Source organism: Podarcis gaigeae, assembly GCF_964106915.1.
Source record: "Podarcis gaigeae genome assembly, chromosome: 9".
Taxonomy (NCBI): Eukaryota; Metazoa; Chordata; class Lepidosauria; order Squamata; family Lacertidae; genus Podarcis; species Podarcis gaigeae.
The window spans coordinates 28,434,581-28,462,401 of NC_139685.1; the positions used below are offsets into that span (position 1 = coordinate 28,434,581).

The 27,821-nt window shown below is 41.6% G+C and overlaps 1 protein-coding gene across 6 annotated transcripts in view; it reads left to right on the plus strand.

The window, feature by feature from the left end:
• Nucleotides 1–27,821, plus strand: part of FAT1 (FAT atypical cadherin 1) — a 119,461-nt gene that overhangs the window by 71,421 nt on the left and 20,219 nt on the right. For all 6 annotated transcript variants that reach the window (XR_014568037.1, XM_083755157.1, XM_083755159.1 and 3 more), the window contains exons 8-19: nucleotides 3,902–4,177; nucleotides 5,384–5,594; nucleotides 7,499–11,566; nucleotides 13,208–13,404; nucleotides 15,438–15,591; nucleotides 15,966–16,199; nucleotides 17,444–17,833; nucleotides 18,801–19,015; nucleotides 19,341–19,478; nucleotides 20,506–20,649; nucleotides 25,555–25,752; nucleotides 27,017–27,818. Coding sequence is in view for 5 of the 6 variants with exons in the window: in XM_083755157.1 (XP_083611283.1) it covers nucleotides 3,902–4,177; nucleotides 5,384–5,594; nucleotides 7,499–11,566; nucleotides 13,208–13,404; nucleotides 15,438–15,591; nucleotides 15,966–16,199; nucleotides 17,444–17,833; nucleotides 18,801–19,015; nucleotides 19,341–19,478; nucleotides 20,506–20,649; nucleotides 25,555–25,752; nucleotides 27,017–27,818 (7,027 nt within the window). In the remaining variant the exon portion in view is untranslated. The remainder of the gene's footprint in view (nucleotides 1–3,901; nucleotides 4,178–5,383; nucleotides 5,595–7,498; nucleotides 11,567–13,207; nucleotides 13,405–15,437; nucleotides 15,592–15,965; nucleotides 16,200–17,443; nucleotides 17,834–18,800; nucleotides 19,016–19,340; nucleotides 19,479–20,505; nucleotides 20,650–25,554; nucleotides 25,753–27,016; nucleotides 27,819–27,821) is intronic.

Sequence of the window (27,821 nt, forward strand, 5' to 3'; positions counted from 1 at the left end):
TTAGTGCACTATTCGTTTGTCATTTTAATTCCTTGATGAGAGGTGTGCTATTTCTTTTAACAGCACCAAGGTGTAAATTTCAACCATACCCTTGCTGAAATTCAATATAATAATAGTAGTTTAAATAAATACTTACAACTCACTCTTCTATTTAAAGTACCCAGAACAGCTTACTTAAATAAGAATGTTTTAACAGTTGATCCACTGAATTTTGTAAGAACAGATAATTGTTAGAAAACTGCATTGAGATGAATTACAAAGTTTTATGCAGAGAATGTGCTAAAATGCATTTAAATGCAGCACACTGCCTTGGATTGTTCAGGTTATAAAATATTTGGCTTGGTATTTGAAATACAGTACTGTACAATAAACAGTTTAACGAGTCTTTGATTAACAGCCATTTATTCCCACATGCTATTTCAATTTTACTGGTGAAAGTGTATGTTATCATATGTAAAAATATCTATGTAAAAATAGTAAACTAACTATATTGGCCTCCTTATGGGAAAAGGAACTAACTATATTGGCCTCCTTATGGGAAAAGGAACCTATTGAGTATGATTTCTAAATGGGAAGGCTGTGATTGGCTTTGGGCCATGAGCATCTGTGAAACATTTGACTCAGTGAAATTATTTAGATACCTTTTTTTTGGAAAAATTACTGAGGCTGTAAGCAAGGTTGCTGTTGTGTCTAATATGCAGCTAAATGCATGATGTACAGTTAAAATTCAGAGTGTTCAGTTATACTCTTGTCGGTGTAAAAGGTGACAGAGGAAGAAGAGAGAGATTGGGGGCAAGGCATCATGTGTCTTCAAAACATGAATGCTTTTTAACCTGATTTTAAATGAAAAGTATTATTCATTAGAAATGGGAAATAATATACCTGATTAATTCATATTTATAGGAAAAGGTTTTGTGGCTCTGTCTACCGGCTATAGTTAACGGCTTTTCAGTAGTGTAACAGATACTTGTTCATGCCATCTATGCCCTTCCTCTCCCATCATACTTAAGTTCTGCATTCTGCTTTTATTATGCATTAGCACTGAAGATAGGCTGTTGTTCACCTTCTGCCTTACATATTCTGCTTTCAGTTTCCAAATTGCAGCTTTATTGAAAACAGTAAGATTTTATTCTTGACCTCTGGATCTTAAATTGCAGTTTTAATTATCAGCACACGAATGTGTGTAAGTGCAGCTGAAACATGAGTGGACAAGCATTTTTCAGAAAAGAGACTGACAAGGGCTCAAATACATAATGGATACCCACTTTTATATCATACCTTTATGCATCCCATACTGGAGCATCTGTTTGTTCTAATTCAGTAGCCTCTGTGGAGGAAATTTCGCTCTGACGCCTTATGCAAGATTTGGTAGTTACATGAAGGATTTCTGAGGAGGCAGCTTTTGAAGGGCCACTTCTCCCCATATAATTCTTCCCACCCAGCAAAAGGGGGCTTTGTCTTGTCCCACCACTGTCTGAGATACAGTTGGGTGGTGGTTATGGGGATTGTCGTTCCTAACCTTCTGTTTACTGGTTTTTCAACCTTTGTTGAAAACGTGCTTTTTCCCCAAAGCAAGCTTCTAGCTTGCCTTTTGTTTTGACTTTTCTTTGTTCCCTCCAGAATATGGTCTCTTCACTTTTGCACTGTTATTAAAAAAAATTTAGACTTGTACAGTACGACTGCAATGAAAATAGATATAATAATGGCAGGATGAAGGCCGTTCTCATTGCACTCGTCTGTATTTCTGTGACAGCCATGAAAACCAAATGCCAGTGTTCTCTGATCTTTGGGCACTCCCACCGTATGTGTGTGAGTGAACCACACACCAGCCCCTCCTCCAGCATGACCGTGACAGCAATTCTGCAATAATTGATCAAGGTCTGCTAAAACGAAAATCCTTTTCAGGTGTCCTGGGGAATTGAGTTCCTCAATTTGGGTGTGACAACTGAGATGACTCTTTCATCCCTCCACTCACCCAAGAGCACACAAATGGACCTTTGTTCAATGGATTGGCGGGGGGGGGGGAGCAGCATACAGGAGGTGCTCCCAGCTGCTCCCTCTAAGACAGGGGTCGGCAACCTAAGGCCCATGGGCCACAAGCAGCCCACAGGGGTCGTTTAACCTGCCAGTGAGCCGCCCCCGGACTGAGCCGCCCACTCGGCAAGTCCCCGTGCATTGCGCTAAACCTGCGCAGTGTGGGGACTCACTTCCACAGTGCCAGAAATCGCGTCTGCGCAGACACAGACACCAGAAATCGTGGGTGCACGCATGATCTGGCCCACAGAGGGATTTCCACTGGAGTGAACCAGTCCAGGCGAGGTAAACCTTGCCAACCCCTGCTCTAAGATTTACAAAACTGCTATTAGAGGAAGGCATTGGGTCTTCTAATGCAAACACGCTGGTTTTCCTTAATGGCTCACAGGACAGTATGAACTTGAATTAATCTGATTTTGCTCAGCTTGTATACTTTGGCTTTAAGTGTTCATTTATGTGCATGGGGTTCATAACCATTTTGTAAATTGCTGGTGTCTAGATTGACATTGTTATTCTCTTACTTACCATTACCATTTTATGCCATTCTTTTCTGGAATTCCTGGCCAAGCTTAGTTTTAGGGTCCAGATTTCTTTTATTGTACTTGTGTGATGAAAAACTGAAGCAAAAATCTGATACATTCTCTTAGCATTGTCATTGTTGCGCTTGGCTGCTCCTTTTATTATTCATTAATAGCTCGGAGTGCTCTGTCAGTTCAGATGTATTTAGAATATGTCATTTTGCTTCTTAGTTGGTTGTGTTTGTGTTGCTAAATGACAACTGCCTATTTCTACTTTTGGAGTTGTTGTTTTTAAATACAGTATGCTTTGTTCAAGCAGCAGAGAGCCTCGTGGCACCTTAAAGTTTAAACAAATTTATCATGGCAAGATTATGAAATTTTCTGTTTTTGTTTGGAATGTTTCTGTTTGGAACATTCTGTTTTCCTAATTGATTTAGCTTTTCATTTTCTTAACAAAATCTTTTTGTGTTAAAAAAAAATTACTTAGGTGATTTGTTGTTGATTCCAATTGCAACTAAATAGTTTTATTTTAACTAGTTTCTTAATAGTTTTAACAATGTACTTAAAGTTGTAAAGCAAAGGCACTTGTAGCCCAAATATGTTTTTATTATGTGCCTTCAAATTGTTCTGCTATAGTTGTAATAAATTTAAAATGTTATTATGTTAGTGTTTTCAAAATATTTTTGTGTGTTTGGATTCTTATGTTTTGAAAAGAATTTGTATTAGACTGTTTATTGTGATAGTGTATTGATGGGTATTTTGACTGTTGTTGGCTTGTGTGCTGCTGTGGGCATATTTATGTGAAAAAGCAGCATACAAATTGAAATAATAATAATAATTTCAATTCCATGTACTAGAGCTCTGGGTTAAAAAAACCAACCAACTAGTTTTGTCTATTGACAGATAATTAAGCTTGTCTAGGGAGGAATCACTACCCCAGTGCTACATGGCAAAACTCTTTTTTAAGTGATTGGCATTTCTGAAGCAGTGTGTGATGTGGAATGAGGGTCTTCTGTTGAAAGAGGAGAAGGCAAGCAATGTGCTAGGCTTTATCAGGCCCTGAACCCAGCTAATATTTTGTTCTAAACAACCTCTGCTTTGTGTTTCATTTCTGCTTTGTATTTTGTTTCTACATGATTATGTATTTGACATAGTCAACCCCAACTCACAAAAGCTGCAGCGAATTGACACAGCTATTCTTCTCTAAATTATGTGTGATGGCCCCTAATCTTCACATCTTATTTTGTTTTTGTATTTTAGGAGAACTGTTGTGTTTCCCTGAAGCTTATCTACATGGCGTTCTGATCACACACCCTTTTCATCCTTAATTTACCTTTGTGCCATTACAGGTGTACATTCAGGTAATAGACACGAATGATCACAGGCCTGAGTTTTCTACATTAGAATACCAAGTCATTATTCCAGAGGACACAGTGCCGGAGACGGAAATTTTGCAAGTCAGTGCTTCAGACAGGGACGAAAAGAATAAGCTAATTTATACTATGCAAAATAGTGTTGACCCCATCAGCCTTAAGAAATTTCGCCTGGATCCTGCAACTGGCTCTCTCTACACTTCTGAAAGATTGGATCATGAGGTCATTCATCAACACATTCTCACAGTGATGGTAAGGAGCCATTCCACTTATTCTTTAGCAGATACAGGATCTTCTTTTTCACTGTAATGGAGTAGCATAAGCAGATACTTTCCAGAGCTGCTAGAATGGTGGAAAGACTGAATTGTATCTTACTCTCACCGACATACCTTACAGGGTCCTTGTACAGATTACTGAGACGAAACATTAAGTGATTTGCACACTCTGAAGTGCTGTGTAAATGCAAAGCATTGGTATTATTACAGATGAGCTCAATCCCATCTGTACTTCACCCTCAGCATTCGTTGGGAATTTTTGATGGGTTTCTTCTGTTAACATCTCCATCCCAAAGGAAGAGGAGAGACACAGCAAAGAAATATTTCTTCCTTTTGCTCTCCTTCCACACCTCCTCCTTCACCCCCGCCATATTTCTTTGTCCAGTCCAACTAAGAAGATCAACAGAAAGAAGTACAAGTATGACTTGCTGGATCAGAAATTTTAGGTCAGTGCTAGATGCACCTCTAGGTACAGATTCCCACTCCCGTTTTGGCCTAATTGAATAGGCTACATAGTACACTGTTATTTCCTGCTCATGTTGATTGGCAGCAGGCATGCACATCCTCAGTCCCTGCTGAGTATTGGGTGGGTGCCTCCTCCCTGCCTTAAAATACAGGATTTTCCTGTATATTTGAGGACCCTCTTTCTGTAGCATTGGCCCTCACTTCATCTGGTGCCCTGTATACACATATATGAATGTCCACTTAACAAATACAGTGGTACCTCAGGTTGCATACACTTCAGGTTACAGACTCCGCTAACCCAGAAATAGTACCTTGGGTTAAGAACTTTGCTTCAGGATGAGAACAGAAATCATGCTCCGGTGGCCCGGCAGCAGCAGGAGGCCCCATTAGCTAAAGCAGTGCTTCAGGTTAAGAACAGTTTCAGGTTAAGAACAGACCTCCGAAACAAATTAAGTACTTAATCCGAGGTTCCACTGTAAGTGAAATGGTAATATTTAATTCCAAGTTCTGAGATTATTTGTGCCGAACCAAAATTATATTGTAGGGTTTTTGCACAATGGCATAAAATATAAACATTTGCTCCATTATGATGCCATGTACTTCTACAGAACAGAAAAGAATGGTGTCCTTAAGTGATTGATAGTTCTCATCAATTGTAACAAGTGTCATATAACTGAATAAACTGCACGAGCTGCTAGTAATGCTGTAATTATTTTAGGTGCGGGATCAAGACGTTCCTGTCAAGCGCAACTTTGCTAGAATCATCATCAATGTTAGTGACACAAACGACCATGCGCCATGGTTCACCAGTTCTTCCTATGAAGGAAGAGTATATGAATCAGCAGCTGTTGGATCTGTAATTCTCCATGTAACAGCACTGGACAAAGATAAAGGGGGAAATGCAGAAATTGTGTACTCCATAGAATCAGGTATGCTGCAATATGTTCAATAACTTGCTATGATGAAAAGATTTTAGATTTAAAGCTGCAAAGTAGCGATTTATTCACACTTCTTTTCCAACACTGTTTGATCTAAACTTAATCCAGCAGCAAGTTAGCCATATTAAAGGATGTATTTCAGCCAGTCACTACTGGCATATATTGATGCACTATTCCCTTTATCAGCATGGAATATGTCCACTGTATCCTCCCTGAGGTGCAGTCTAATCCCTGACCGTTGAAAAGCTGCCTGGGGCTTCTGGAAGTTGGAGTTCCAAAACACCTGGAAGGCCACAGGTTCCTGACTGCTGTTTTAAAGGAATGTGTGTGGTGGACCACTGTGAAGAGAAAGTTCCAGATTTCAAGCACCACCTCTGGGGGGAAAAAAACCCTGTTTCTACTGTCTGATTGTATTCCTGGGGTGGTGGAATTTGCCTCTCCAGATATTGTAGGACACCATATCTCATCAGCACCAGTCAGCATGGCTAAAGAAAAGGGATGATAGGAGTTGTAGCTCAAGATATCTGGAAAACACCATGTTGGCGCTATCTGCACTGAGGTATCCCAAATCCTGTAGGGCATTAAAGATTAAAACCACTGTCTGGAAACAAACTGACAAGTTGAAAAACCCATGAAAAATTAGTAGCATTGGTTCCATCATAACAAAAGTTGGTCTTTTCCAGTGAATCCCCTCCCCTGGCATATACATGGGTTCTCATTTTTCTCTCTATCTTTCTCACACACATGCCCCCGCTCCTTCTTTATTAAAAAAAAAACAAAAAACATTGTGGGAGGAAATGTTAAAACTTTCCCAGCTTTGTTTTTCTAGTATTCTGCCCTGTACAGCTAAAATGTTAGGGATGAAATTCGAAGCATATGAAATGAACATTCCTTAAATACTTGCAATAGCTTATAGGATTAGTAATGGGATATTATAAGAATGGTGCTCTGTTTACGGCCTTCAATAAGAAAAAAAGATAATATCAACTGCCTACCCAAATACATAATTTAAATGTTTTAAATAAAATCTGTTCATGATGAGGTCATGGTTTTAGCAATAACTATTTTTGCTGTGCTTTGTGATTGAAGTGCTAAGAAACAGCAGCCCCTGTTAATTTGTTTTCTTAATTTCTTTGAATTCTTGTGAAGTGTAAAACCCCAGTGTACTTCAGCCTTCATTTTGAAAGGCTTGCTCATGGTGATTTTCTTAAGCAGTCAAATTTTCAGTTTGTATTTCTCAAATGGGAGTTTTTTTATACAGCACATAAATTCCCCTTTTAAGTGGGAGTAATTTGAAAGAGAAAATTCACTGAAGTATCTCTGATTTAGAAATAATCTCATGAAGTGACATTCATGTAATTAAGAGTCACTTGAGACTCATTTAAAGCAGTGTTTTCCATGATTTTAAAGTCTTTTAAAAGTTCAATTGTAGTTCCACATTGCGTATAGTGTTTGTCTTTTTCTTTACTTGAATTGTTTAAAGAAATGCCATAAATTAAAAAGAAGCTCTGTATTAATAGCGCTCATAATCTGAAGTGATAGCATACTTTGGTATAAAATAGGTTGTCAAATTATCTAAATAAAACTAACCTACTATAGGATATTTATTACAGCATAACAGTTGTGGAAAAGCTGGGTGTCCATGTTAGAGTAGACCCACTGAACATAATAGACTTAAGACTAACTTAAGAGGTCCCTTGATTTCAAGGGTCTGTTCTGAGTAGTATTCTGTGTCATTAGTTGAATGCAATTTTATTTTTCATTTAAAATATTTCAGCACCTAATATTTTCTACCACTTGAATGTGTGTGTGTGTGTGTGTGTGTGTGTAGCTGCTTGCAAATGTACTTCCAAGTTTTTTCTGATTGTCAATTTTTTGTCTTTCTTTTTTAACAGGGAATATCGGAAACACTTTCAATATACATCCAATCTTAGGCAGTATTACCACTGCAAAAGAATTGGACCGCAACAGTCAGAATGAGTACACTCTGATGGTGAAGGCCACGGACAAAGGGAACCCTCCGAAGAGTGAAGTAACATCTGTGCACATTTCAGTCACGATCTCTGATAACGCATCACCAAAATTCACAATGCGAGAATATTCCACGGAAATAAATGAAGGCAGCAGCATTGGCAGTTTCATTGGAATGGTCACCACATTCAGCCAGTCATCTGTAGTTTATGAGATAAAAGATGGTAATATAGGTGATGTCTTCACTATCAACCCAAATTCCGGTGTCATCACCTCTCAGAAGACACTCGATTACGAAATGTTGCCTTTTTATAGTCTGACTGTACAGGCAACCAACATGGCTGGCCAGTCCACGAACACTACTGTATTGGTGCATCTTCAAGACAAGAACGATAATGCACCAGCTTTTACGCAAGCGGAATACACAGGACTCATCAGCGAATCAGCTTCCGTTAACAGCGTGGTTCTAACAGACAGGAACGTCCCATTAGTAATACGTGCTACGGATGCTGACAAAGAAACAAATGCTTTGCTCGTCTATCAGATTGTTGAGCCATCTGCCCACAAGTACTTTGCCATCGATTCTAGTACAGGAGCCATCCGTACAGTAATGAGTTTGGACTATGAAGAGACAAGTATATTTCGCTTTTCGGTGAACGTGTACGACATGGGGACGCCCCGCTTATTTGCAGAATATGCAGCCAACGTTACCATTTACGTAATCGACATCAACGATTGCCCTCCTGTGTTCTCTAAAGATCTGTACGAAGCAACTGTTTTGGTACCAACCTATAAAGGAGTGAAAGTTGTTACGGTCAATGCCACAGATGCTGATTCAGAGGTCTTTTCACAACTAATGTATTCTATCACTGAAGGAAACATTGGAGAAAAATTTTCGATCGATTCCAAGACTGGGCAGATAACCGTACAAAACACAAGTCAGTTAAGAAGCAGATATGAATTGACTATCAGAGCCTCTGATGGCCGGTTTTCAAGCACCACCTCTGTAAAAATTAATGTGAAAGAGAGCAAGGCAAGTCAGCTAAAGTTCACCCAGAGTTCCTACAATGCTGTGGTCCAAGAGAATTCCACAGAGGCAAAAACAATAGCTGTTATCACTGCTATAGGGAGTCAAATAAATGAGCCTTTGTTTTATCATATTCTAAACCCAGACATTAGGTTTAAAATTAGCTACACTTCAGGAGTCCTTTCAACTACCGGAATACCGTTTGATCGTGAGCTGCAGGAATCTTTTGATATTGTTGTGGAAGTGACTGCAGAGCATAAGCCATCCCTAATTGCGCATGTTGTGGTAAAGGTCACTGTAGAAGACATGAATGATAATGCCCCTGTTTTTGTCAACCTTCCTTATTATGCCACCGTTAAAATAGATACTGAAGTGGGCCAAGTTATTCGGTGTGTCACTGCTGTGGATAAAGACATTGGCAGAAATGGACAAGTGCACTATTACCTCAAGGAACACTATGGCCACTTCCAGATAGGAGATGCTGGCGAAATCTCTCTCAAGAAACAGTTTGACCCAGACACACTAAATAAAGAATACCTCCTCACTGTGGTCGCAAAGGATGGCGGAGAGCCGAGTTTTTCTGCTGAAGTGACAGTCCCTATCACGGTTGTGAATAAAGCCATGCCAATATTTGAAAGAGCTTTCTACAGTGCAGAGATACCAGAAAACATCCAACTCCATAGTCCTGTTGTACATGTGCAAGCAAACAGCCCAGAAGGGCCCAAAGTGTTTTATAGCATCACAGATGGAGACCCTTTCAGTCAGTTTACTATAAACTTTAACACAGGAGTTATCAATACTTTTGCCCCTCTAGATTTTGAGTCCCACCCTGCCTACAAACTGAGCGTGCGTGCGACTGATTCCTTGACTGGAGCCCATGCCGAGGTGTTTGTTGACATAATAGTCGAAGACATCAACGATAATCCTCCCGTCTTTACAGAGCAGTTTTATGTCACCACCCTTTCTGAGGCTTCAGTAATTGGAACATCTGTTGTACAAGTCAGGGCTACAGACGCTGATTCTGGAGCAAACAGAGGGATTTCTTATCACTTGGTACAAAACAACAGCGAGGGCTATGATTATTTTCACATCGATAGTAGCACTGGGCTCATTCTGACAGCAAGGGGTTTGGATTATGAACAGATTCAGCATCACACATTGCTAGTAAGAGCAATAGACAGCGGAATGCCTCCACTGAGCACGGACATTAATGTAAGCGTTGATGTAACAGACCTGAATGATAACCCACCAGTCTTTAACCAGCTGCTTTATGAAGCTAACATCAGTGAATTGGCTCCCCGCGGGCACTTTGTAACTTGTGTAAAGGCCTCCGATGCGGACAGTTCAGATACAGAGAAGCTGGAGTATTCCATATTAACTGGCAATGATCATATGAATTTTGCAATCAACAGCAAAACGGGGGTCATCACCCTTTCAAACTTGCACAAACAGTCTCTGAAGCCCATTTACCATCTTAATGTCTCTGTTTCTGATGGGGTCTTCAGAAGTTCCGCTCAGGTTCTCATAAATGTTATTGCAGCCAATTTGCACAGCCCTGTTTTTGGTCAGAATGAATATGAAGTGGAACTAGCTGAGAATGCTCCATTGCATACGCTGGTGACAGAAGTCAAAGCAACAGACAAAGATACTGGCAGCTATGGATACATCACATACCATATTGTGAATGATTTTGCAAAAGATAGGTTTTATACTAATGAAAGGGGGCAGATATTTACTCTGGAAAAGCTTGATCGCGAAACTCAAGCTGAAAAAGTAATCTTCATTAGGTTAATGGCCAAGGATTCTGGCGGGAAAGTGGCTTTTTGCAGCATCAACGTAATACTTACTGACGTTAATGATAATGCCCCTTTGTTCCGAGCAACGGAATATGAAGTAAACATTGGGTCTAATGTTCCAAAAGGCACATCTGTCATCAAGGTTTTAGCTTCGGATGCCGATGAAGGCACCAACGCAGACATCACCTATACAATCGAAGCCGATTCTGAAAATGTTCAAGAGAATTTAGAAATCGATCACTTGACAGGCGTAATAACCACGAAAGAAAGTTTAATTGGTTTAGAAAATGAGTTTCTCACTTTCTTTGTCAGAGCGCAGGATGGTGGATCCCCCAAAAAGGATTCCAGGGTTCCTCTCTATGTTAGAATACTCCCCCCTGAAGTATCTCTGCCAAAATTTTCAGAACCATTTTATTCTTACACACTTTCTGAAGATACTCCGATTGGAACGGAGATTGACATTGTACGAGCAGAGCACACACAGCCATTGCTGTACACCCTTGTTAAAGGGAATGCTCCTGAAAGCAACCGAGATGATTTTTTTGTGATAGACAAGCAGAACGGAAGGCTGAAACTTGAAAAGAGCCTTGATCACGAGACAACTAAGTGGTACCAGTTCTCAGTGCTAGCATACTATTTAAATGAAGAATACAGAGTTGTTTCCTCTGTTGACATAAGCATTCAAATAAAAGACGCAAATGACCACAAACCAATCTTAGAATCCGATCCGTATGAAGCGTACATTGTGGAAAACATGCCAGTAGGAACAAAAGTCATACAAGTGAAAGCACTTGACCAGGATTCGGGGATGAATGGGCAGGTAACGTACAGGCTAGAGACAGCACAAGATCCTGACATCACAGAGTCTTTTGCCATAAACATGGAAACAGGTTGGATTACTACACTGAGAGAGCTTGACCACGAAAAGCAGGACAAGTACAGAATTACTGTGGTGGCATCTGATCGTGCTGAGAAAATGCAGTTGTCATCCACTGCGATTGTTGAAGTTTCCGTGACTGACGTGAATGACAACCCTCCTCGCTTCACTGCAGAGATCTATAAAGGGACGGTCAGTGAAGATGACCCAACTGGAGGAGTCGTTGCTATTTTAAGCACTACGGACACTGATTCAGAAGATGCCAACAGACAGGTCAACTATTTTATTACAGGTAAACCTTTAGAAATGGTGACAAAATTATTTGGCTGTTGATAATTTTAAATCATTTATATGTATACGTATGTGTGTGTGTGTGTGTGTGTGTGTATACACACACACAATTTTAAGTTTCTTAAAAGTTTCTACAATTTTAAGTCTATAGTTTCCCTTCTCCATTTATTTATGAGATTCACTGCCATGTTCCCCATACATGTATTGTTCCTTAAGGTGTCTCCGTAAGAGCTGAGACAAATTGATGAACCACAGCTCAGAAGCATTGCTTTAGTGTAGAATCACCTGCTGCAAGAAACACAGGGCTGTCACTGAAAATGGCAGCCCTGTATCAAGTTCTTGTCCTGTTTTGCCTTCATGCTGTGCTTTTGCCCATGCTCACATCACTGGCAATCAAACAGAAATGCACAGTGTGTTGACATAAGGACTTTGGGGATGCAGAAAACATAACATTTTACAAGAAGTTACAGAGAGACTTGAAATAGCGCCGTCATTTTGGGTGACACTGTCATGTATCTTACAATGTGGCAACCTGAATTTCTTCAATATGTGTTGTCTGCTTGGTTGATAGTCTTAGCCATTTGCACACATCAAGCACTGTTATCTGCATATGTATTTGCATCGTTTTATTCTCATGCTGCCTTTCTATAGTTAAAACCATGCTCAAAGCTTCTTGCAACATGAAAAACAACATACAGTTACAAATATAACAGAAGCAGTTGCAAACTACAAATAAAACACATCAAAAAGCACACAACCTAATTAAAACAATTTCCACGTAAATAATATCTAAACACAGAGATACAACAAATTAGCATTGATAACTGCAACAACCCCCCCCCCCACACAAAAACAACAAACCTAAATAATCATCCGACCCAATATAAATTTATAATTTCTTGGGCACAGTTGTATAATTGCTACATGAATTGTATACCCAAAAAAGTATGAAGCATGAAAAAAAGTATGGTTCTTTTTATGTATGTTACGTATTTTGCAATGCTGTTTTTATTTGCAAAATTGCTAGTAATTGATTGCAAGCTTCAGGGTGCGTGTGTTGGGGGGGGACGGGGACACAACAACTCTCCAAGATATGGCTTTTGTATAGCAACAAGCTGTGTACCTGCTGTTGCATATCTCATCCCCTTCCCACAAAACATGTCAGAGCTGAGGGCATTGGTTATGAGTTTCCCACAAGTAACAGTGGCAACCAGTTATGAGGGCTGTTTGCTACTTACAAGATGAATCAGAAGCAGTGTTGCTATGAATACCAGTAATTGGCAAACATAGTGGGGAGACAGTGTTGTGTTCAGGTCTTGCTTGTGCGCTTTCCATGCAAGCATCTGGTTGTTGTGAAAACAAGATGCTAGACTGGAGGGGCCGTTTGGTCTGATCCAGCACAGCTGTTTGTATGCAAAGATTGGAATTCTGGAATGCAGTCTTTGCTCTCCTGAGGCTTTTATTACCAAAGGAGCAGTAATACTTTCTAAATATTATGAAATTTATTGCATTTATTGCTAAATAAATGTATTGCATTTATTGCTAAATATTATGAATTTTATTGCAGGTCTTTTCCCTTCACCCCTATAATGACGTTTTGCCATTTCTGATTTGAATTGCCTTCTAACTATCATTTGTCTAGGAGGCGATCCATTGGGACAGTTTGCTGTAGAAAATATCGAGAACGACTGGAAAGTATATGTCCGAAAACCTCTGGACAGAGAAGTAAAGGATAATTATCTTCTGAATATCACCGCTACTGATGGGATGTTCACAACAAAAGCTGTGGTGGAAGTCAAGGTCCTTGATTCAAATGACAACAGCCCTGTTTGTGAAAAGGTATTAGCATGGGGTTTGCGTGCACACATTTGCTTTCAGACTCAAATAAATACATTCTACATTTTGAAAATTATTAAGTAATTACTTTGGAAAAGGAAAGTTGGGGAAAATTCCACTGCTCATCCTTGAAAGCTTTTAGTAACCTCTGCCTGTCAGTACATAGTGGTGTTAATTATTTGCAGTTATGTGGAATATCTAGAAAACAGAAACAATATTTTGCTATTACCGTATTTTTTGTTCTATAGGATGCACTTTTTCCCCTCCAAAAATGAAGGGGAAATGTGTGTGCATCCTATGGAGCGAATGCAGGCTTTCGCTGAAGCCTGGAAAGCAAGAGGGGTCGGTGCTCCCAAGGCTTGCGGATAGCAGCCTGCTTCCCTGCTTCGCAACTCCCGCCGGGCTCCCAAGGCTTGCAGATAGCAGCCTGCATCCTGAAGCCCGGAGAGCGCAGAGCTGGGCTCTCCGGGCTTCGGGCAGATATCTGCAAGCCTTCTGAGCGCAGGGGAGTTCCCGCCGGGCTCCGAAGGCTTGCGGATAGCAGCCTGTTCTTCTGGGGGGTGGGGTCGGGGGAAGCTTGGGCTTCCCCCGCCCCCACGCCTGGGGGGGAAGTAATTTTTTTTATTCCCCCCCAACTAGGTGACCCTATGGGTCAGTGCGCCTAATAGAGCGAAAAATACGGTAATTATTTATTAATTAGATTTCAACATTGCCAAAGATCGCAGGGAGGTTTGCAATATAAAAACACAATAATATATATAGCATAAATAACAAAGAAAAACAATACCTTTTCCCCAGCTTAAGATGCCATAGATGGTTTAATCATAGCTGTCAACTTTCAGATTTGAAAATAAGGGATCAGCAGTCTCACCTGTCCCGGGGATCCTTGAAAATAAGGGATCAGCGGTCTCACCTATCCTGTGGATCCTTGAAAATAAGGGATCAGCAGTCTCACCTGTCCTGGGGATACTTGAAAATAAGGGATCAGCAGTCTCACCTGTCCTGGGGATCCTTGAAAATAAGGGATCAGCAGCCTCACCTGTCCCGGGGACAGTCTATAGGATATCTAAGAATCCAGGATAGCAGCAGGAAGCAGCGGGAAACGGTGCTGGAATAAGGGAATTTCCTGCAAAAAAGGGGAAGGTTGACAGCTATGGGTTTAATTAGCCAAAGGTCTGGGAGTAGAGGAATGTTTTTGCCTGGTGCCTAAATATATATAACAAAGGGGCCAGGTGAGCTTCTCTAGGGGAAGCATTCCACAAGTGTGGAGCCACCGACAAAAGACCTGTTCTCGTGTCTCCCTCCCCCTGACCTCACATGAAGGAGACATACAAAAAAGGGCCTCTGATTATGAATGCAGGGTCCAGGTTAGTTCAGATAGGGAGAGGCAGTTCTTGAAGTATGCTGGTCCTGAGCCGTTTAAGGCTTTGTAGTTCAAAACTTTATGAGTCAAGCTGCCTTGTAGTTAACGGAAGCTTCCATGGCCTAGTCCCTACCACAGGGGGCTACGTAAAATCCACACTTTCCTTGTGTCACTTCATAAACAACTTTTTGGACTTAATGTTATAAACAGGCCCAAGGAAATTTATTTAATTCTCCACAAAAAAACCCAGTGAAAAACTAGACAGTGAAGTAAAAGAATCAGAAGTACGATGGTACCTTGGTTTACGAACTTAATCTGTTCCAGAAGTCAGTTCTTAAACCAAAGCGTTCTTAAACCAAGGCATGCTTTCCCATAGCAGCAGGGGACTCAATTTACAAATGGAACACACTCAACAGGAAGCGGAACATGTTCTTATTCCAAGGCAAAGATCACAAACCCAAACACCTACTTCCAGCTTTGCAGCATTCTTGATCCAAGTTGTTCATAAAGTAAGCTGTTCTTACACCAAGGTACCACTGTACAATATATTTTCATGTTTTGTGTTGCACGTTTCAAAAGCTTTTAATATCTAATCTTAATGATTCAATCTCTGTAGTGTCCAGATCTAGTTCCCTTAATGTGCTTTTTCAATGCTACTCTTAAAAACTTTTAGGCATTGTACACAGAGTCTGTCCCAGAAGATTCCCTGCCTGGCAAACTCATCTTGCAGGTCTCAGCCACAGATGCAGATATTCGTTCCAACGCAGAAATAACTTATACATTACACGGTCCTGGAGCAGAAGATTTCATGCTCAGTCCAGAAACAGGTAATATTCAGAAGATATTATAAGCTGTGCCATTATTTCTTCTGAAAGTTTGATTGATCAGTGCCCTATCCTCCCTGACCATATGAGCTGGTGAAAGTTGTAGGTGGAAACACCGGGAAGGCAGCGGATTGTGGAAAACTGCCTTACAAAACAATAATCTTCTTAAGTGCTGAAAAGATTGACATTTTGTTCAAGACAGGTTAGCAGTGTGCAGCCATCTTTAAATGGCAGATATCACTGCTGAATTATGCCACTAGGGGAATTTTGTTCTTTAAAAGATTGCTCGACTCAAACGTTTCCAGATCTTTGTTGGATGCTCAGCTCTTGTTTTTAAAGCCCTTTATTTGCTTTGTTTTTATTACTTTCATGCATAGGTGAGCTGAAAACACTAGGGGCACTTGACCGTGAGCAGAAAGCAGTATATACTCTTATGGTCAAGGCATCAGATGGAGGAGGAAGGTTTTGCCAGGCTAAAATTATTCTGAATATAGAAGATATGAATGATAACACTCCAGAGTTCACAGCAGACCCATACTCCATCACAGTGTTTGAGAACACGGAGGTGAAAACTCTGTTGACAAGAGTGCAAGCTACAGATGCCGATGCAGGTAAGATTTATTGAGTTGCATTTTTAATGCAATACCAACGCTGAAATCTAAATAATATTCGTTAGTTTGCTTTTTATATTTTCAGTCCAACCCTTTTCTCAGATTGTGCTTCATAAAGCACACACACATGCCAAACATGCTAAATTTTAATTGCTTAATCCTGGTTGTAAATGTGCAAAACAAATTCTGCAGTTGTGGTGCAGCTGCTGTTTCCTCTTTCTACCTCCCTTCCCCCTTCCCTCCCATTCTCCCTCCTTGCTATTCAACCATGTTGCTTACCCAGTGTTCAGAATTCGTTGCTATGGGTTGTGTGCTTTTCAACTCTGGGGTTCCTTGATGTGACTGCTGCAAGGGAGTGGTAGATGTGCTCTTGATCATGCACCAAGTTCCATAAGGCAAAAGTTAGACTCTGCACATGCCTGTGGGCTTCCTGTGCAAATAGTGTACCCTAAACCGCACCCCAGAGTCCTCTGCAGCAGGAATGGAGAATTGCACACCTCCAGCACCTGTGGATTCAGCCTGTGGCCTCTTCCTCATTAGCTCTGCCTGCCTCCTCAGTCTCACAGATACTTTCATTCTAGCACTTAAGCTGCTGATTTGCATTTGGCCCTGTCCCCCTCCTCTCTGCCCCAGGCAACCCCAAATCAGTTTGGTGAGGCTCATTTGTTAAGCAGAGCTGACAACATCAGAAAGGAAGGAAGGTGGAAAAGGGAAGTGCCAGCCAAAGAAAGCTCCACTAGAAAGGTTAGGGAGCGGGGGAAGCGTGTTCTCTATAAAGGGCTTGCCCCAATTGTATTGAATCAGCAGCTCTCAAAGCTTCCTTTATTTACCTTTCCCAGCAGGTTCTGTTCTTCAGTTGGCATTTCTGTTCTTCAGTAATCTGTTGTCTCATATCTTTATCCCATTTCTTTTTGATGCCCACCTCTGTATTGGATCAGGACATACACTTCATAATACAGTCATCTTTCCCCTGGGAATGCTTTTGTGGATACCTGGTACTCAGAGTGGGGGCACTCTTTAGGACGCCTTGGTCACAAATCAAACTTTAGTGCAGTTCTTTGTATGGTGTGTAATCACGATTGAGCAGGAACATATGCATGATTGCATGTTCCTTGTCTTTTCCCATCTTACGCAGTTCATTTTCCACCTTACGTTGTTCGTTTGTTCAGGGTTGTTGCTGAAGAAATGCGTTTTAGTATGCTACTAAGAACTTTGTTATGTTCTCTGTTTCCTTTTAATCATAGGATTAAATCGAAAGATTCACTACTCCCTGATAAATTCCGCAGATGGGCAGTTTTCTATTGATGAATTCTCTGGAATTGTTCGGTTGGAAAGGCCTTTGGATCGGGAGTTACACGCTGTGTATTCTCTGACTTTGAAAGCTGAGGATGAAGGTTCCCCAAGAAGGCTGTCTTCTGTTGGCACCCTTGTTATTTCTGTTCTGGATATAAACGATAACCCACCTGTCTTTGAGTACAAAGAGTACAGTGCAACTGTATCAGAAGAAACAGTGGTTGGAATGGAGGTTCTTCAGGTCTACGCTGCTAGCCGGGACATCGAAGCTAATGCCGAAATCACCTATTCTATCATTAGTGGAAATGAACATGGGAAATTCAGTATTGATTCAAAAACAGGTAAACATTTGCAGCAGGGAAAATAATCAGATTTGGTAACCCAAACTTAGTTTTCCCCTCACCAAATAATGTGTCTTCTTAAAACAACTGATTCAATGAGCTTAACTTACACATTGCTCATATTCTATTTATTTAAAGAACCTGTAGAAGATAGAAAATAAGTAAAATAGTAAAAAGTTTTGGAAAATGGTTATTACACTGTAACACTAGTTTTCAGTTGAGTTTTTATTTTTTTATTTCTTTGCATGCTCCCCGAGGTCAGGGTGTTTTTCTTTTCTTTGTGGAAAAAGATGCAAGTCCAAAATGCAATAAGCTTCATGTTTATGAAATATATTTATGTGCTCAATTTATTTGCTTGCATAAACCCTGAATTGTGAGATATATTTAATTTTTTTTTTTAAGGCAGTAATGGTGGGTGTTTTGTTCATGAGTAAATACCCTGTACCGTTGTTGGAATCTGTCTGTCTTGGGAGACCTTCGGGGGGTAAAGCCAAACCACTGGAGAGTTACAGCGCCTGCTGTGGCTGTGGAGACTGGTATGGCAGAAACACGTTTTATTGTAAGTGGGGCAGATGAAGGTGTCCAGTTTTGCTGCTACAGGTGCACCAGGGTGTTTCTTCCGTTCACTAAGTCATCATATATCCAGACTTCCAAGGACAAACACCATGAAGAAGGAATGCAGCCAATTATGGGCATTGCTGTGCTACTTCCATAGAGGATATATGCAAACCGATCTAAATTGCCTTCATTTCCATGAGTCAAATTTTCAGCTATTTTCCTTGCTCCGCAAAGCAAAGAGTTGCAGTGGTGCATTATGATAGGCACAAAAGACATTTGAAAGCGCAGAAGCAGCCGCTGACCCTGAAATTACTTACTGAGTAATTTTGAAAGTTCCCTTTGTCTCCATATTTCCCTGAACCGAAAAGTGTCCTGACTTGTGGTTTGTTTGTTTGTTTTTCCCTTGTAGGTGCTATTTTTATTATTGGAAGCCTTGATTATGAGAGCTCCCCGGAGTATTATCTGACAGTGGAAGCCACAGATGGAGGGACACCTTCCTTGAGTGATGTTGTGACAGTAAATATAAATGTAACAGATATCAATGACAACACTCCTGCATTCAGTCAAGACACTTACACAGCAGTAATCAGTGAAGACGCTGAAGTTGAACAATCAGTTATTACAGTATGTAATTCAGTTTCCCTCATCCCCTGCCATTTTTGTGTGTGAGAGGTAGAGATAGAGAGTGCATGCTCATGTGTAGATTTATGGAATAAAAATCTATATGGAAAGCCTAAAATTCTTTATTGAAAATTGTAAAAGATTCTGTATTTTAAATGCATTTTCCATGAGATGAAAGGGAAAATAATTCAGCTGAAACTTGTGCATTTTGAACATTGCATTTTTCATTGAGTCCGTAGTATGCTAAACCAAAATCATGAGATTTTGAAAGTGCACCCCTTGTCTATTACCTTGACTTGTTTTTAAATGGGAATTTGATTCCCTCTAGGTTATGGCAGCAGATCCTGATGGGCCTTCGAACAACCACATTCGCTACACAATTATAGATGGCAACCAAGGGAGCCCTTTCACAATTGACCCCACCTTGGGTGAAGTTAAGGTGGCAAAACCTCTCGACAGAGAGAAGGTAAGCTGCTACGTTTTGAGATTCAAGGTATGGCTTTCCAAGCGTAAGAGAGTGGCATAATCTCCATTTGTTCCATGGGGTTTTTAAATGGGTAATTTTAGAAAAGGTTGGGGGGAAGACCTGAGTGTGCCAGAGAGAGGAAAGAGCTGGTTATGGCTGGTTATTCTCTCAAAGCAGTTCTTAAGTTGGGGGAAGGGATTGCGCAAGTCTCAAGCCTATCTGGAAATCAGAACCTTTGATTTTGGAGCCCTTCTTATCAATTCCGCTGTTTGTAGATGTCATCCATAATTGTAGCTGATAATGCCAACAGCAGTTAAGTATTACTGGTTTTGCATTTGGCAGTTTTGTAATGACAGTAAATAAAAGTAAATAAAAGTGTATATGAGGCAGCAGATGCGAACAGGGCATTTCACTACAGAAGATTATAGCAGGAGGTGCAGTACTTATGAAAGTAACTTTGCTCAGATACCATGAGTCCATGTCTCCTAAACTATGGTTTGCAGGGTTAGGATTGTGTTTTGTCTTGCATGATCCTTCCTCCCCTCCCTCCTTTCCTCACATGTGGGTTTCCTTCTCCACATCCTAGTTGTCTCCTACCATATTTTGCTGTGACAACAGAATTGACAAATTGCAATTAGGATCTTTACCTCTAAACCAAGGTTTGTAATCTTGCTTCAAATCATAGTTTGGAAGCAAGGTGGTAACTATGGTTTTCTGATTTGGACATCTCTAGGAAATGATGGAGGGAAACTGTGTAATAAGAGCATAGGAGACTGTATCATGTTTTTTTTAATCTGGTTTAGAGAATTGGGTTCATGATAGGAAAGCAGAGATGATGTGCAGATAATGTCTAAACAGTGAATGTGTGAAGACAACAAGCACTCTCACTGTATAAGATCCCAGATAGACCATACAAAATGCCATAATGCATCAGCAGTAAGAATATACAGGTTCTAATATTGTTTAATTTCTTTTCTTTTTTTAATTGTCTATTTTTCTTAATATCTCCATGTGCTTCACTCTTAAGGTTTCTGGCTACACTCTGACAGTTCAAGCATCTGACAATGGAAACCCGCCTAGAGTCAACACAACTACAGTTAATATTGATGTATCTGACGTAAATGACAACCCACCAGTGTTTTCCAAGGAGAACTACAGCATTATTATCCAGGTAATTTATATATCACATAGAGAACAGACACGCTAATGGGAAACACAGTTGTGTGGATTGTCAGGAAGAGGACCACACCTTGGTCATTGCCACCAAGGTCCTGGGCAGTGCTTTTTTCTCTGGGGGTACTTAAGGATATGCAGTACCGTGACCATTTTTTCTAGAAGAAAAGCACTGGTCCTGTAGTATATTAAAATGTTAATATTTTTATTTCAGTTTGAAGTTTTGGAAGTTGATAATACTGGTACAGTGGTGCCCCGCAAGACGAATGCCTCGCAAGACGAAAAACCCGCAAGACGAAAGGGTTTTCCGTTTTTTGAGGCACTTCGCAAGACGAATTTCCCTATGGGCTTGCTTCGCAAGAAGAAAGCCCATAGGGAAATCTCCGGGGACCTCTTTTAAATGCTGGCGGTAGGGAGCAAAGCCTTCCCCCCCCCCGGCCTTCAGAAGAGGTCCAGGAAGGCCAGCGGGGGCCGAAAGGCTTTGCTCCCCACCGCCAGCATTTTAAAAGCAGTCCGGGATAGCAGGGAAGCGCTTCCCGCTATCCTGGACGGCTTTTGAAGGCAGGACCTCTTCTGAAGGCTGGCAGGGGGCAAATGTCTTTGCTCACCCCTGCCTGCCTTCCCGGGAGAGCGGACGGCTTTTGAAGGCAGGCGGAGGGGAGCAAAGACTTTCGCCCCCCGCCCGCCTTCAGAAGAGGTCCAGGACCTATTCTGAAGGCGGGCGGGGGGCAAAAGTCTTTGTCCCCCCTGCCTGCCTTCCCGGGGGCTTTTAAATCGCCCCGGGACAGCGGAGAAGTCCTCCGCTGTCCCGGGCGATTTTTAAATGCTGGCGGGCGGCAGCGAAGCATTTTAAAAAACCCTGGGACAGCGGACGTCCTGGGGTTTTTTAAAATGCTGGCGGGCGGCAGCGAAGGCTTCGCTGCCGCCCGCCAGCATTTAAAAATCGCCCCGGGACAGCGGAGAAGTCCTCCGCTGTCCCGGGGTTTTTTAAAATGCTGGCGGGCGGCAGCGAAGGCTTCGCTGCCGCCCGCCAGCATTTAAAAATGCTGTCCTGGGGTTTTTTAAAATGCTGGGGGTGGGAAGAAAAGCCCTTGTCCCCCCCCCAGCCTTCAGAAGAGGTCGGGGACAGACTGTCCCGGACCTGGTCTGAAGGCGGTTTCCATAGGAATGCATTAATTGATTTTTAATGCATTCCTATGGGAAACCGTGCTTCGCAAGACGAAAAACTCGCAAGACGAAAAAACTTGCGGAACGAATTAATTTCGTCTTGCGAGGCACCACTGTAATGGTAAGCAAAATTTGGCTTGGCTTACTTGTGTCATCACTGAACCCTCTGTGCCTTGGTTCCCATAGCTGGTACAGGTAATTCAAGGAAGGAATAAGTGTTTGTCCTTTTGGTGGGGTTTTGAAGACAGGACAAACAGCACCTCTCTGTTGCTGTGTCCTACAAAAACCCAGTGAGAAAGGAAAGAAACCACCCCTCTGCTCCCCAGAAGGAGTATTCTTTTATTTCCTTTCTGTGGGGGTTTGGCAGGAAGCAAAAGAAGTAAGTCGAAGCTGGTGCCTTTTGTCAAAGCACAGCTTCTGGGGATGGAAGCTATATCCCACCCCTACCGCTGCCACCATTTTCTACGGAGGAAAGAAGAGATCATATTGTTCTTACTAGTTGAGCAGGAAAGTGCCAGCCATGCCTTCCAGCTTCCTCCTGCAAGAAAAGCTAATGGGAGGAGGGAAAGAAATTGCTGCTGCTTTTCTCCATGGAGAATGGGTATTAAAGGAGGTGGCCTTCTTCTCTTCCCATTAGGTTTTTGCAAGAGGCAGCAACAAGGCACAGCTGCTGTTTTCTGCAAAAGCCCGTGCTTTTGAGCAAAATGATTTTTCATTTCCTTCCCATTCTTTCCCCCCATGCTGCGCACTGGACTTTGGGAGCATGGACTTGTAAAATGTCTCCCCACTGCCTCCTGAAAAGAAAAAGAAAAATGAAAAAACAGGAAGGGAAATAAATTACCCCATGTTGCAGCCTCAGAGAAGAAAGAGGGTATTTTCCCCCTCCCTGTTCCTGACAGTTTTGTGCAGGACGTTACAGCATGGTGCTGCTGGTACTTTTTACAAAAGCCCAACTTTTGGGAGAAAAAATGCCTTTGATTTCCTGCCTGAACAACAGGGGAAGGCAAGAAAGTTGTGTTTCTAAAAGCAGGGCATAGGCGCACACCACATCGTGGAGGGTTACTGTCTTACAGTAAGCCGCTTTATTGAATCCTCTATATTACGAAAAGCACTTCATTGATTCCGTAATGTTGATTTGCTGGAAAGCAGTAGTTAGTGAGTAATCAAGAGTGGCAATTGTTAACAATTTGCAGGGGCCTTGGGCTGTGATCAAAATAGGCACCCTTTGATTAGTTTGTTAACAGCCTTGTGTTTACTCCCAAATCTAAACTGATGCACCAAGAAGCAAGTTTGTACAGTCTCATCTGAAGGCTGGAATTGGAATGGGAAGGAATCTTGGATTTTCCATTACTCACTGACCAACAATGATGTGTAGATGCACTTTGAAAGGAGAGAGCTGGTAGTGTTGATTGAGCTGAAGAACAGCAGAGAGATGTTGGCGAATGTGCTCTTATAAATGGTTTGGGGTTTTTTTTTAACGGTACACAGAGAGTTTATTGTGCAGTAGGCTAGGAAAGAAACAGCTTGGTGGAGTTGAATCCAGTTTGCCCAAAGTATCCATTCCTCTTATAATAATGCAACACAGTACAATGCTGAATCTTTGATTTCAGTATGGCAAAAATAAGTCACAGAAGCAGAGGTTCTAATTGTGCCAACATAACCGAGTCTATTGCCTCGGACACGATAGGGTTACAGCATAAATGTATGAACCAGACAAAGAATGGGAGACAGTGAGCTTTGTCCTCCTTTTAACCAGATAGGAAGTGGAATGACAGAGAGATTAAGAGATTTACTTCACAAGAAGGTTACAACGCAGGCAGGAAGTAATCCTGGATCTTTTAGCTCTCAGCTGTTTTACACATAAGAATTGTCCTAATAGGTCAGCTCAGTATTTCATTCTGCTCTCCAGCCTACCTCAGCAGTGGCCGTTTTAGAGAAATTGCAGCAGAGTTATGTCCCAACTGTGGAGTGAATCAACTATTCCCATGCATTTTTCCCCCATTTCATTTTCTCTTTATGTGCCTGCCATGGCCTCTCATAGGCTCTATACACAGAGATTGAGATTAGTCATAGAGTCTCATAGAATTATAGAGTTTGAAGGGACCATAGGTAAAGGGACCCCTGACCATTAGGTCCAGTCATGGCCGACTCTGGGGTTGCGGTGCTCATCTCACTTTATTGGTTAAGGGAGCCGGCATACAGCTTCTGGGTCATGTGGCCAGCATGACTAAGCCGCTTCTGGCGAACCAGAGCAGCGCACGGAAGCGCCGTTTACCTTCCCATCTGGAGTGGTACCTATTTATCTACTTGCACTTTGATGTGCTTTCGAACTGCTAGGTTGGCAGGAGCAGGGACCGAGCAACGGGAGCTCACCCTGTCGCGGGGATTTGATCCTTCTGATCCGTCCTTCTGATCAGCAAGCCCTAGGCTCTGTTGTTTAACCCACAGCGCCACCCACGTCCCACTGAAGGGACCATAAGGATCATCTAGCCCAAACTCCTGCAATCAGGAATCTTTTGCCCAGTGTGGGTCTTGAACCCACGACTCTGAGATTAAGAGAATCATGCTCTACCAGCTGAGCTACCCTAGCAGGTCTAAGTACCCTAAAAAAACCCTTTCCTTGGGAAATCTGAAGTAGGCTCTTAAAGCAGAATTTAAGTTTCCTGGGGACAGGCATTGGGTTGTATTGAGTGAACTTTTATTCAGAGGAGACCTAATGGACAGGACTAACTATAAGTTCATTGATCTTAATGGATCTACTCTGTGTAAATGTTAATTGAATACAGCCTGTTATGTTTTTTCACATAATATTATCTACCTGGTCATTTAGAAGATGCTAGTATAACCTATTAATCAGAAAGAAATCACAGGAAAAGTAGAAAGTTAAGATGTCCTTTTTTTTCTTCAAGTCAGTAAATTAGTTTGCTCTGTTTCTCCAGGGTGTCTTTTCCTGGTGGCTCGATGGTACTTAGTGGCATTCAGCGTATAACCGAGCCAGGTTATGTAATGTGAAAGGAAAATCCAATGTCTGTCTAAAAAACCTGATATTCTGTTCTTGCTACCTTTTTTTATATTGGTGTGCCTCCTCTTCTGTTCTTTCTCTAAGAAAGAGACAGAGCAAAGGACAACAGTGGAGAGATAGGAACACAGAGATATAAAACTGACCACTTTCCACCTGACTCCCTATCCCTTTCAGCACGTCTTTCTTTCTCTCTCAGTTGGACTCACTTGACACCCGGTTGTCCTTCTCTTTCCCAGCAGATTCCATTGCACAATTCGCCATTTTTTTTTTCCAACTTCTTCAAGCTCAGTTGGGATGGGGCTTTTGGGGAGGGGTGGAGTACAGGGTTTCAAGAGTTTTTAAATTTTTTAATAAATATGCTCAATTTTAAACAACTTAGGTTTAAACTGGTCTTATTTGCATTTTTTTAGTTATATAAAGTGCATATTATTTTGAGAAAGTAAAAAAAGCTTCAGATGAATGGAAATTCAAAAACATGTCGTTTTTGGAATGAATGCAGGAGTTGTTCCCATAGGGCTTTCCTCCCCCCTTGGGGTTTTTATTTTGGGGAGGGGGGCTTCAAATCTTGGAACTCCCAAGAATTTGCTTATAACTCGCATTTTTTGTGTGGCTGCTGTTGTTTTGGCTACCTAAGCAATGTCATCTAGAAGAGTGAACAGATTATTTTTTGCTTACTTTACTTGCTGCTACAACTTCTTCTTTTTTCTTTTATAGGAAAATAAGCCAATTGGGTTTAATGTCCAGCAGCTGATGGTAACAGACAAGGATTCTTCCCACAATGGGCCACCTTATCATTTCACCTTTGTCAGTGGGAATGAAGACAGCGCTTTTGAGATCACTCAACAAGGAGTACTTACAACCGCTATTCAACTAAAACGCAAAGTGAAGGATCATTATTTTCTTCACGTTAAGGTGCAAAGTGTTCACAATACGGTGCTTGAAATGTATTGTAACATTTGTGATGGGGAAGGGATTACGTGTGTGTGTGTGTGTGTGTGTGTGTGTGTGTGTGTATTTAAAACGTTTTACCCCACTTCTTAGCTGAGAAAGCTCTCAGAGTGAGTTATAGATCAGTGAAAAAGAGAAAGGGCTTCCAGATGAACTTACAATATTTGTGAACGCTGCTTCGTATTCCAAGTAGTGATTTAGTGTGGAATGTATAAATCAGTTAACACTAATCTGAAGTATGCTTCGCTGTGACTATACTGAAAGCTACTACTACACTACCCAGTACTGCTCTTGACTGAGGCATGACATGGCATAGGTTTCTTCCCAAGGCAGATGCACCTGCACAAAATTCATTCATTCATTTTTGCTTTTATATCTCTCCTTCCCTTCAAATAACTCCAGGGGAAATACATGGCTCTTCCCCTCCTCCATACTGCCCTCACAACAACCCTGAGAGGCAACTCCAGCATTGAAGTAGTGAGCTCATGCAGGATCCTGGCTCCTTTCCCCTAAACATGTAAATTATAAGTTTTTCCAGCTGCACCCTGTTCATCTGAGTAGTTGTTTCAATAAGGGTCCTGCTGTTACTTGTGGGAACCATCTCTTAAGTCATGTGCATTAAGAGTTCAGAGTACCAGCTCAAGAGGGCAAAAACCTCACCGCTATTTAAGTTGAACTGGAGGGAGTGGAGAGAATTCCTTCCTAATCTCAAAATAGATGACTTCTGATTTTAATGGCGTGTGTAGTAACATATTTAGGAGATTCATAATTGGATAACTTGTCAGTATCTCAAGAAATACATTCATTGAATAGTTTTGTGTGTGGCTCTGTGATTCCTGGGAAAAGAATAGCTTTCTTTGAGTTTAGATCTCAAAGGGGGGAAAGCTTTCAAAGTGCCATCTGCTGTTTGAAACGGGTTACTTCATTGCTAATATTTACCACAAAACACTGTGGCAGGTTTACCAGTAGCTTCTTCAAGAACCATTGGCAACTCTTTGGAAATAGTTCCAGTAGTTGGAGCTCCGCACGTGCGTAGATGGTTCTTAATTGCGATCCAGAAGTTGGAAGCAAATTGCACTATTTTAATGTGACAGCTCTTCTCTGGTCAATTCTTCTGTACAAAGCATTCATTAAAGACCTTGACCTCTTTAATAATCATATAAAGCTTCTAGTTAAAAGCTGATGAAATTGAGCAGAAACTCAATGCTTGTGCATCATTTTCCACTAGGTGGCTGATAATGGAAGACCTCAGTTGTCATCTTTGACTTATGTGGACATTAGGGTCATTGAGGAAAGCATCCATCCTCCAGCAATTCTGCCCTTGGAAATCTTCATCACAACCTTTGGGGAGGAATATTCTGGCGGTGTCATTGGAAAAGTACATGCAACTGATCAAGATGTTTATGACACTTTGACGTACCACCTGGATCCCAAGATGGACTCAGTGTTCTCTGTCTCTAGCACAGGTGGTAAGGTGATAGCTCACAAAAGGCTAGATGTAGGACAATACCTGCTGAATGTTTCCGTTACAGATGGAAAGTTTACTACCGCAGCTGTCATTTCAGTTCATATCAGACAAATCACGCAGGAACTGTTGAACCACAGTATAGCTTTCCGTTTTGCCAACCTTGCCCCCGAGGAGTTCATCGGTGACTATTGGCGCAATTTTCAGAGGGCTCTGAGGACCACCTTGGGAGTCAGAAGAAATGACATACAGATTATTAGCCTGCAACCGTCTGATCCTCCTTTGAACCTTGACATGCTGCTGCTTGTAGAAAGGTCTGCTGGTTCTCAGCATTCAACCAGAGCCCTACTCCATAAGATCAACTCCTCTGTGGCTGACCTTGAAGAGACCTTGGGCGTCCGGATACTCAACGTTTTCCTCAAGCTGTGTTCGGGCCTGGATTGCCCTTGGAAATTTTGTGAAGAAAAAGTGACCCTAGATGAGAACATCATGTCAACCCACAGCACTGCCAGGCTGAGTTTTGTCACACCGCATCACCGGAGAACTGCAGCCTGTCTTTGTACAGGTA